The following is an 11,977-nucleotide window of genomic DNA, read 5'->3' as shown; positions in this document are numbered from 1 at the left end:
ACCTGTCAGGCGGACTGAGGCGACGATCAGACAGGAAGCAGAAAAAAAACACAAGGCACACTTTGTTTCCCCCAAACGGTTGCTTCTCCAGAACGGACTCATTGTGACGATTAGATTTATATCTAAATGTTAAAGAAGTCAAAGAAACTTTACTGATCATCAATTAAAAGCCGAAGCTTTGAGTGTTTTATTTTAAAAATACTTCAGATATTCAAACCAGGTTTTTGTGTTTCAGGCTCAACTTGATTATCTTTGTCCGGACTGAATGAATCTATCCTTTATTTAGTTTTTAATGCATCTGAAAATTAGTTTGTTGTCACAAAAATGAAGATTTTTACGATCATTTTAGAATATAAAGAACTTTACGGCGGTAATATAATTCTCAATCAGCGTCTTTTAAGTCAAGATGTTTGATTTTGTCGAGTCTAAACTTGTAAACGTGGATGTTGTCGTCTCGCTGCCCATCAAGGCTAACAGGGGTCGCCATGACGACCACAGATAAACTTGGTCTGAACAATACGTTTTTTCTTTTAATTTGGGACTAACTTGCCCATCATGCCGTCTGCTGGTCTGGTCGCCATAGCAACCACCACAGTGTGTGTGTGTGGGGGGGTAAACGTGTGCCGGTGTCTCTGCTCCGTCAGCGCCATCGTCGCCTCAGCTCAACCTCGCCGGTCGTCGGGGTCGCTGCCTCTCAGGCTGCCTGTCAGGAAATCCGGTAGTCGAAGGTGTCCTTCTCCATGTAGTCCGTCCAGGTGGAGGACGGCATGCTGCGGTACGGGTCCAGAAGGATCCGGAAGCAGCGCACGATCAGCAGGCCCAGGAAGATGAAGAGGATGAGGACGAAGATGAAGGCCGCGCGCTGCTCGAGCGTGAGGAAGGAGGCGGCGGCGGAGGAAGAGGAGGAGGAGGAAGAGGAGGAGGAGGAGAAGTCTGACTCAGAAGCGGAGAAGGTGCTGCTGTAGAGGTCGTCGGCCATGTTGGGACGGACGGACGGTTAGAGGAGCATCTTCTTCTCTCCGACCAGAGACATCGTCTTCTTCTTCTGCAGAGAAAACAGACGTCAACACCTGAAAGATGTTTATCAAACATAAATGAAGTGATTAATAAATAGATAATCAGTTCAACCGATCACAACACCAAAGATCAATAAGTGTGTGAGTTAGAGGTCCAGAAGAAGCTCGTAGGTGGAGCTTGATTAAAGGTTATCAGCCGCTCAAACATCCTCAACATTTGCATTTATTTTGAACTTTGAAGCTAAAAACTGTGCTAACATGCTACCTTTAGTTTAATCACGAAGTTAAATGGGTGACAAAGCTAACGTTAGCATGCTAATATGACAAAGCTAATGTTAGCATGCTAATATGACAAAGCTAACGGTAGCATGCTAATATCTGACACATCTGACCTGAAACTTGATAACTGCTGTTTAAATAGTGAGGAATTAATAATAATTATGCAACATTATGCTTATTAGTAACTAACAGCTAGCTTAGCATAATCACCTATCTCCCTCTCATTATAAATTGTATGAATACGACTAACTTTGTCTTCATACGACGGTTCGTACGTTATCTTATAAAGTTACGCCAAATTTTTGTGTGTTTCTTCAGAAAAAAAAATCCAACAAATGTCAAGGTTTAGAATAAGGAAGAGGTGTTGAACTTTGTATTATTTGCTTCTTGTTGGTGCTAAACTCCAGAGACATCGTGACATTCTGACCTAAACCACCAGGAGACCGAGCGTTGGACTGAATGTTCTCGTTGAGATCTCTTTGTGTTCCTGAAGCTGTTTCATAAGTAAACGTCTTCAGATTGTTTATAACTGTTGTTCTCAGTCCAGCAGTCTGTGGGCGGCGTTCTGCTTTCAACACGTCGCTCTGGAAACAAAGAAAGCAGATCCTCACTTTCTGCCCACGTGAAGATTAAAAGATGAAGTCAACCGGCGTTAAAAGGGCTTCTTTTGTTCTTCAGTCTTTGTCTCTTTCTGGGTTTAAAACCTGAGAGTTGACTAAAGGGAAACTTGGTGAATTAAATTAAGTTTGATGTGAAACTTCCTCCTAAATCAGGTGAACAAATCAGATCATCAACATTTTAACCGACACTACGATGAACAGAATCTTTTTCTACCGCTTTTTTTATCTTCAAGAAAATAAAGTTTAGGAACAAACAGATTGTTTTTCCAGAACCTGGTTGGATTCATTGAAGATCAGTTATTCTAGTTTTAGTTGAGGTTTGGATAGAAACTCTCTTTGTACCAAACGCTGATCTCTAAAGCTGTTGGACGTCTGATAGAGATCACAGGATTAAAAACTGGACTCCAAACAGGAAACTAAATGATCCAAAGCTCTATTACTACAAAAAATAGGCCAAATATTCGTTATTTTGTTTTATTTTTTGGGGGGCTTTTTTCCCGTGTGAAGGTACTCGTACCAAAATCAACAGCACCAAAAGAAGGATTGTGTAAATGAATCGTAGTCTACTTTGTGAATTTAACTCTAAAAACTGAGGAGTCGGGACGTCACACAACATTATTTTTAGCAGTTTGTACTTTTAGCGTCCGGATGTTTTGTAGCTTTCGCATCGCTAATAAAGGCATCGACCAATCACGTTAAGAGGAACGGACGTATTCAAAGTGTTCTCTATAGTGACAACCACAGGAGGCTCCAACACAGAAAACTTTATTCCTCCTTTAAATCATGACAAAAGCAACAGTATTTTTTTAAAAAGGACTTCCTGTTTCAAAAGCATTTAAAAATTAATTATCCTTCTTTGTAAAATCCTCAGACATGTAAATAGTGTTTTTATCAGTTAATTATTTCTGGCAAATTACAATTTTTTTTTTTTTATAATTACAAAAAAGCTCCTGACTGCAGGACGTCCAGCGAGGACTTTGCTGAATCTGCAGTTAAACGCTCTCCTCCTTCTTTAATATTTAACCGCCGCTCTTCTTCTTCTTCTTCTTCTTCTTCTTCTTCTTCTTCTTCTTCTTTATTCTGTTCAGCTTCACTTCCTGAGGTTCTGCAGAAGAAGCTTAAAAACATGCAGCTGGTACGATTCTGTCTGGCCTGGAGAGTTAATCCCTGAAAACTGATCATTTACTCACTAATTGGAAGCCATTTTGTGCTGATTCATCAAACACACACACACACACACACACACATACACACACACATACACATACACATACACACACACACACACACACACACACACACACACACACACACACACACACACACACACACACACACACACCTTTTGTTACGTCTCTTCAGGCCGCTGCCTCTCCAAATGTGTGAAAACCTTAAAAACAGAATATTTAACCTCAGAAGCGTCGCTCACTAAATAAAGTCTCAACCAACCGGACGGAGCTTCTTCTTCTTCATCTTCTCCTTCTTCTTCATCTTCTTCTTCTTCTTCTTCTTCTTCTTCTTCTTCTTCTTCTTCTTCTTCTTCTTCTTCTTCTTCTTCTTCTTCTTCTTCTTCTTCCTCTTCTCCTTCTTCTTCTTCTTCTTCTTCTCCTTCTTCTTCTTCTTCTTCTTCTTCTTCTTCTTCTTCTCCTCCTCCTCCTCCTCCTCCTCCTCTTCTTCTTCTTCTTCTTCTTCTTCCTCGTCTTCTTCTCCTTCTCCTTCGTCTTCTTCCTCTTCTTCTTTTTCTCCTTCTCCTCCTTCTTCTTCTCCTTCTTCTCCCACTTCTTCTTCTTCTTCTTCTAGACGAGGAGGCTTGAATGAAAGACAGTTGCATTATGGGAAATGTAGTATGGGGAAAATAAATCTCCCGCCTGGACTACTGCAACTCACTACTTGCTGGAGCCCGGCGTCGGCCATCAGACCTCTGGAGCTTGTCCAGAAAGCTGCAGCACGTCTGGTGTTCAATCGCCCCAAGTTCTCTCACACAACTTCCCTTCTCCGTTCCCTACACTGGCTCCCTGTAAGAGCTCGCATCCAGTTTAAGACTCTGGTGCTAGCCTACAGGGCAGTGAAAGGAACAGCTCCTTCCTATCTCCAGGCCTTGGTCAAGCCCTACACCCCTGCCCCTGCCCCCCCCACTTCGCTCTGCTGCCTCGGGGCGACTGGTTGCCCCGTCGCTCAGAGGTCCCTGCGGCCGATCCACCCGGTCACAGCTTTTTTCTGTCCTGGCCCCTCAGTGGTGGAATGAACTCCCCACTGACGTCAGGACAGCAGAGTCGCTGCCCATCTTTAGGCGCAGGCTGAAAACTCACCTCTTCATGAAGTACTACCCGGAGCCTTCCTCGTAGCACTTATGGCACTCGTATTAATTGCTGCACTTACTGTATTCGTATCAGTTCGCTGCACCTATTGAAATTGAATTTGTATTTGTTTACTGCACTTATCCTATTCGTAGTAGTTTGTAGCACTTACTATATTCGGATTAGTCTGTTGCAATTATTGTTTTCGTAGTAATCTGCCTCTGCACTATACTTTTGCTCTGGCTTATACTTTGAGATGCTTGTTTAAGAAAGGAGATGCACTTATGACTTCTGGTGACTAGTAGTTCTCTTGAATACCTATGTTGAATACACTTCCTGTAAGTCGCTTTGGATAAAAGCGTCTGCTAAATGACTGTAATGTAATGTAATGTAATGTAAATATTTACAGAATCAAGGGGCGAGAATATTGTTTTGATCCGATTTAATGTGCTTTGAATTAGACAAATGATGTTTGAACGATTTAAAGAAACATTAGCATGTAAAGAAAAGCTTGGTTTGTCATAAAACTGTTGAAGTATAAGACTTTGAAAATACATAACCATAAAGACGACACACACTCTCTCTCTCAGTTTCGTATCAGGATGTTCTCACATGATTCTCACTTGTTCTTTTGCTTCCTGTTTATAAAAAGAGTCGCTGATAAAACACTTCAGGTGAGATAACGTCACGTGTGGAACGTAGCTCAGTAGGCAAGCTAAGCTAACGGCCGTGTTGGTGACGAGAGATGTTCTTAATGATCGGTTTCACACAAAAACAAATGATCCTACAACAGACTACAACTCAAAATGATTAACTTTTAGATTAACAAACTTCATCTGTGTATTCATGGCACCATTCAAACAGGATCAAATATTTGTTTATATCAAAATAAATAATATTAGTTTAGATCTGATCAAATAACATTTGTTTTCTAAATAAGGTCACTGACGCCATGTTTACTTTTTTAAAATTAATTCTTTTGAAATGCGGACCGTTCGTGGGTTGATAGATGGTGCAGTTATGTCAGGTGCAGTGTGTCGCCATGGTGACGGCTGCCAGCATCCACATATCAGTCGCCAGGCTGAGAGAGAGACCATGGGTAACCGTGGCAACCGCACCGTGGTCAGTGCGGTCCCAACACACACACACACACACACACACACATACACACACACACACACACACACACACACACACAAACACACACAAACACACAAACACACACACTTTCATCAGTTCATGAACAATCTTAGTTTAATTGAAATCTTTAATAGAACAGCTGATTCTTCCATCACGTTGCTGCATGTTTTCCATCCAGCACTTTGACACAGACTGAATTTTCAGACTTAAAAAAAACACACACACACACACACACACACACACACACACACACACACACACACACACACACACACACACACACACACACACACACACACACACACACACACACACAAACACACACACACACACACACACTCTCCTCATCTAATCTCCGTTTCAACCTGTTGCCGTCTTTCTGAGAAAAACATATCACTACTAGAGCAGTGTGTGTGTGTGTGTTTGTATTACCCACGTTGTGGGGACATACATCTTTGTACACAGTCACAAAAGCACGTCTCCTTAACATAAATAATTCTCTTCTCAGGTGAAGACTCAGATCCATTAATCGTTTCATTGATCCAGATGTAAACTGTTCTGTAGTTTAATAATTAATAACAAAACTATATTAATAGTTTTCAATACGTAAACTGATGTAGAAGTATGAAGTAGTATGAAAAGTACAACTACCTCATATTTGATCATACTTGATTACTGTTATGTATTAGATGTACTAGAGTAGATGTACTTGAGTAAAAGTACTTGAGTAGATGTACTTGAGTAGATGTACTTGAGTAGATGTATTTGAGTAGATGTACTTGAGTAGATGTACTTGAGTAGATGTATTTGAGTAGATGTACTTGAGTAGATGTATTTGAGTAGATGTACTTGAGTAGATGTATTTGAGTAGATGTACTTGAGTAGATGTACTTGAGTAGATGTATTTGAGTAGATGTACTTGAGTAGATGTATTTGAGTAGATGTACTAGAGTAAAGTACTTGAGTAGATGTACTTGAGTAGATGTACTAGAGTAAAAGTACTTGAGTAGATGTACTAGAGTAAAAGTACTTGAGTAGATGTACTTGGGTAGATGTACTTGAGTAGTTGTACTAGAGTAAAAGTACTTGGGTAGATGTACTTGAGTAGTTGTACTAGAGTAAAAGTACTTGGGTAGATGTACTAGAGTAGATTTGCTCATTTGAGAAGAGCTGAACAGTTTCCAGCGGCCTTCAGAGAATAAACAGGAAGTGACAGAAACAGTTACTTCCTGTTAGATCCGATCTGTAGGCTGGTTGTAGTTTTCAGACCTTGTCTTGTGTATTCATGTGTTTGTAAAAATATATATTCATGTGTAAATGTGTGTATCTACATTGTATTCTATCCTTTGTTCTTTTATGTCTGCATGTGAAACTCTTTGCTGATCGTTTTGATGTCCATCCATCCATCCATCCATCTCCTTCCGCTTATCCGGAGCCGGGTCGCGGGGGCAGCAAGCTAAGGAGGGTCCTCCAGACGTCCTTCTCCCCAGCAACACTTTCCAGCTCCTCCTGGGGAACCCCGAGGCGTTCCCAGGCCAGACGAGATATATAATCTCTCCAGCGTGTTCTGGGTCTACCCCGGGGCCTCTTACCAGTTGGACGTGCCTGGAAAACCTCTAAAGGGAGGCGTCCAGGAGGCATCCTGATCAGATGCCCGAGTCACCTCAGCTGGCCCCTTTCGACGCGAAGGAGCAGCGGCTCTACTCCGAGCTCCCTCCAGATGTCTGAGCTCCTCACCCTATCTCTAAGGCTGAGCCCAGCCACCCTACGAAGGAAGCTCATTTCGGCCGCTTGTATCCGCGATCTCATTCTTTCGGTCACTACCCAAAGCTCATGACCATAGGTGAGGGTTGGAACGTAGATGGACTGGTAAATCGAGAGCTTTGCCTTTCGGCTCAGCTCCTTCTTCACCAAAACGGTCCGGTACAACGCCCGCATCACTGCTGACGCTGCACCGAACTCCCTCGCTTGGGGCAGTGACTCACTCCCAACCCAGAGGGTGCAATCCACCGTTTTCCGGAAGAGAACCATGGCCTCAGACTTGGAGGTACTGACTCTCATCCCGACCGCTTCACACTCGGCTGTGAACCGCCCCAGTGCGTGCTGAAGGTCACATTCTGAAGAAGCTAACAGAACCACATCATCTGCAAAAAGCAGGGATGCGATTCTGAGGTCCCCAAACCGGAAACTCTCCTCCCCCCGGCTGCGCCTTGAAATCCTGTCCATGAAAATCACAGCTGCAGGTCTGATGACACAACTACAAAGTCGATCATAGACCTTTGGCCTAGGGTGTTCTGGTACCAAGTACACTTATGAACCTCCCTATGCTCAAACATGGTGTTTGTTATGGACAGTCCATGACTAGCACAGAAGTCCAACAACAAAGCACCACTCGGGTTCAGATCGGGCAGGCCGTTCCTCCCAATCACACCCCTCCAGGTTTCTCCATCGTTACCCACGTGAGCGTTGAAGTCTCCCAGAAGAACTATGGAGTCCCCAGTCGGCGCCCTTTCCAGAACACCACCCAAGGACTCCAAGAAGGCCGCGTACTCCGAACTGCCGTTTGGTGCATAGGCACAAACAACAGTCAGAGACTTTCCTCCTGCGATTCCCAGTCGCAGAGAGGCGACCCTCTCGTTCTCCGGGGAGAACTCCAGAACAGCGGCGCTCAGCCGGGGGCTTGTGAGTATCCCCACCCCCGCCCGGCGCCTCTCACCCTGGGCAACTCCGGAAAAGGAAAAAGTCCAGTCCCTCTCCAGGAGTTTGGTTCCATTGCACAACATGACTGATAGCCAACGTTAAGTATTTCAATATTACAATGTGTTTTTTGTTTTTAAATCGGAAAGCCAATCAGCTGTTTGATCTGGAGACAGCCAGGCGTTTCCCATCATGCATTGAGTCATGCAGTCTGAGGAGAGAATACTTGAGTAGTTGTACTTGAGATGTTGTACTTGAGTTAAAGTACTCTCTGCCGCCCGGCATTCACAGCAGCTGTGTTGTAGTTTCATATGGTTCTGTTTCTGTGAAGACGAAGGCTGTAAAATGTGTTGGTGTGGAGAGAAGAAGAGGAAGAAGAGGAGGAAGAGGAGGATGAGGAGGGAGAGTGGGCGAGAGAGGATGTCAATCTGTGTGGGCGAGAGAGAGAGAGAGAGAGAGAAAGAAAACCTCCAACGTTTGACTTTCTGCATTGTTAGAAATATTACACAGCTTTTGTACCAAAACCACGAGTGAAAGCGTTTACAGAACAAACATCGTTCATAAAGGTTTAGACTTTTATTTTGAAAATAAATATAGCACTGACACACATCTTGTACTTTAATGTTCATTCTGATTCTGATGACTTTTACTGGATCAAACGTTTCAATAAAAACCTGCATCACAGTTTTTACAGGTTTATGATTTAATCTGAAGTGAAAAAGACCTTTTAACTCGTCTGGTTGGTTTTACATTGTTAAAGGTTGTGTTATCACAGGGCTGATTGTTACACAGAGTGACGTCATCGGACCGTCTCGTTACAGGTATGTGTTTCCTGCTATAGAGGATAAGTCCCGCCCCTTTCTGATGGACCATCATGGGACCTTACTTCAGATAAAGCGACGGGAGAAATAAGTCTTGATCCAGTTGATTTATGCCATGAATTACACATATGTAAAAATTCAGACATGTTAAAATATATATTCTAAAGACGACACGCCCAAAAGTTAAAGTGTCGTCTCTCTGAAGCCACGGTGAGTTTTGTACCAGGATGTTCTCAGAAGTTCTTTCTCTTCCCGCCTGATACAAAGAGTCGATGCATGAAACATATCGGGTAAGATAACGTTTCATTTGTTAGTCGAACGTAGCTAACTTTGCTAGCGTGCCAAGCTAAAGGCCGTGTTGGTGACATGCATTGTGGGAGACGAGAGATGATGTTCTCCGTATCTACTGTTTGCTGTCGCTGTAATCCTGATTTTGAAACCATAGCCTCGAGTTTGGCGTTTTGGGCCATCGCCTTCTAGGTTCACGGCCATCTTTAACTTGGATTACGGCCGTTGCTATATTGTTTTTTCGCTAACCAGTGAACAGGAAGTGACCATATATGGACTGAGGAGGAGTGACGTAAGAACGCCGTATACGTCTCTGGTGTCGACCTGTCAATCAGTGTGTAGCCCCGCCCTAAAGCATCCCCTGCTTTATGGTCTGTTTGACTCTAAATGGAGCATCATTTACTAAATGAACATCATGCTGTATTGAAGAAGACTTGAAACTAGAGATTGAGACCATAAACTCATGTTTACAATGTTTACTGAGGGAATAAATCAAGAGAGAAGTAGAGTCATTTTCTCATAGACTTCTATACAACCAGAGGAGTCGCCCCCTGGTGGTCAGGAGAGAGAATGCAGCTTTAACACATGAAGCAGTGACTTCACTTTAAAGAACCAGATGTTGTCTCCTGATGGAAACACGATTGCTGCAGTGAAAATAAAAAAGATTTCAAACTTTTCTTTTTTAAACAACATTTTAGCTCCTGCATGTTGATTTGGTCAAAGTTAGTGTTTAATGGCTTCAAACATGTTTAGTCACAGTGACTGTTAACGTAATGAACACCGGTGTCCTCGTGTGTCGGGTGGATTCTCGGCGACGTGTTGTCGGTCGATGCTGCAGCAGCAACAGGAAGCTGAGACTCTGCAGCAGCTGATTCACATTCAAACAGCAGCTCGTTCTGATCCTCAAACCGGACCGGCCTTCAGGGCTTCAGTACCGCTTCAGGCTACACGGCCTCACTGTGTGTGTGTGTGTGTGTGTGTGTGTGTGTGTGTGTGTGTGTGTGTGTGTGTGTGTTTCCTCTCTGCAGGTAGAAGTTGAATTCAAGCAGCAAAGCAAGGCATCGACGCTGTCAGAGGTTTAGGGTTACAATCCCAGAGAGAGCGGCTTCGTGTTTATCTGAAATATTTAGTTTCTTGCAGACCTTTTTAGATAAAAAGTCTTCAGTTCCAGGACCCTTTACTGGGAGACTTTTATTTTGAAACATCTGTGTTGAGATTAAATTAACTATAAAGAAGAAACGGAGGAAATTCATTAAAAGTGACCCTGTTGTTGCACTGATGGACGTTTATTTTGAAAGGCAGCCATGTTGATGTCTTTCTGAATTTCCTTAGTTTTTTTGGAAACATGAGGTTGAGCATCAATAACTTCTGATCATAATCTTTACTTTATGCCACGTAGCTGCTCTGATGAATTACAGCCAATCACCTCACTCTTTATTGATTTACAGTTTAGATCCCGTTTATTATTTGTATTAATAAATCAGAAAAGTGTTCCTGTTTCCTCTAAATCAGAACGTCTCCATAATAAAAGGTGGCCGTGTTTTTGCCTTCAGGACCCCTCGGATTTAAAACGAGCTGCCTGAGGAGAAAAGGCTTTTAAATTCTTAAAACACATTTTGACAGACTGGCTTTTATGTGATGTCGTCACATTACTGCTTTTTTTTTTCATAGTTTATTTTATAGTATTTATTTTATTTCATATTTTATTTTATAGTACCTGATGTATTTATTTTATTTTATAGTATTTATTTTATTGTTTTTTATTGTTCCCTCTATTGTTCTGTTTTTATATAAAGTTATTATTATTATAATTATAAAAACATCTGTTTCCTGATTGGTTTTCTTTTTAATCTTCTAACTTTCTGAGGTTTTTATTATTCTAACAGCTGAGCAGCGTTGTTGTGATTCATGAAGGACGTCTGAATTATGAATCATCTCCTCTGGCGTAAAGCTGACGGTGTAAACAGCTGATGGAGCAGCAGCCAGCGGGTCCACAGAGTCCTGCTGGAGGCCCGATCCGGTTCACAGTGAGACCTGGTTCCTCTTTTAGACGACCACGCCGTCACACCATCACCAGACGGTTCTGTTTGGAGGACAATTCAAAACCTTCTATCTTTATTTAAAAAATGAGAACAGCTGGAGTTCCCTCGAGCAAAACGCTGAGCTCTCTGGCCTTCAGAGGAGACCAATAGACTACTACAGACTACAACAAAGTACTACAGACTACAACAAAGTACTACAGACTACTACAGACTACTACGAAGTACTACAGACTACAACAAAGTACTACAGACTACTACTACAGACTACTACAAAGTACTACAGACTACTACAGACTACAACAAAGTACTACAAAGTACTACAGACTACTACAAAGTACTACAGACTACTACAGACTACTACAAGACTACTACAGACTACTACAAAGTACTACAGACTACTACAAAGTACAGACTACAGTACTACAGACTACAACAAAGTACTACAGACTACTACAAAGTACTACAGACTACTACAAAGTACTACAGACTACTACTGACTACTACAAAGTACTACAGACTACAACAAAGTACTACAGACTACTACAAAGCACTACAGACTACTACAAAGTACTACAGACTACTACAGACTACTACAAAGTACTACAGACTACTACAAAGTACTACAGACTACAACAAAGTACTACAGACTACTACTGACTACTACAAAGTACTACAGACTACTACAGACTACTACAAAGTACTACAGACTACAAAGTACTACAGACTACTACTGACTACTACAGACTATTACAAAGTACTACAGACTACTACGGACTA

The 11,977-nt window shown here is 42.2% G+C and overlaps 1 protein-coding gene across 1 annotated transcript; it reads right to left on the bottom strand.

Annotated features, from left to right (window-relative positions):
* Nucleotides 1-262: 262 nt before the first annotated feature.
* On the bottom strand, nt 263-3,425 carry LOC129096960 (cortexin-2-like). Its single transcript, XM_054605641.1, has 2 exons — nt 3,365-3,425; nt 263-1,045 (listed from the first exon to the last, which is right to left on the bottom strand). Exon 2 carries the CDS (start codon nt 977-979, stop codon nt 707-709), a length of 273 nt encoding a protein of 90 aa, XP_054461616.1. The 5' UTR covers nt 980-1,045; nt 3,365-3,425; the 3' UTR covers nt 263-706.
* Nucleotides 3,426-11,977: the final 8,552 nt, after the last annotated feature.

Source organism: Anoplopoma fimbria, chromosome 10 (genome assembly GCF_027596085.1).
Source record: "Anoplopoma fimbria isolate UVic2021 breed Golden Eagle Sablefish chromosome 10, Afim_UVic_2022, whole genome shotgun sequence".
Taxonomy (NCBI): domain Eukaryota; kingdom Metazoa; phylum Chordata; class Actinopteri; order Perciformes; family Anoplopomatidae; genus Anoplopoma; species Anoplopoma fimbria.
This window is presented reverse-complemented; position numbering and strand designations above follow the sequence as displayed.

What these genes read in the sequence shown, in the direction of transcription:
- LOC129096960 (XM_054605641.1), bottom strand. Translation starts at nt 979, where the DNA reads ATGGCCGACGACCTCTACAGCAGCACCTTCTCCGCTTCTGAGTCAGAC.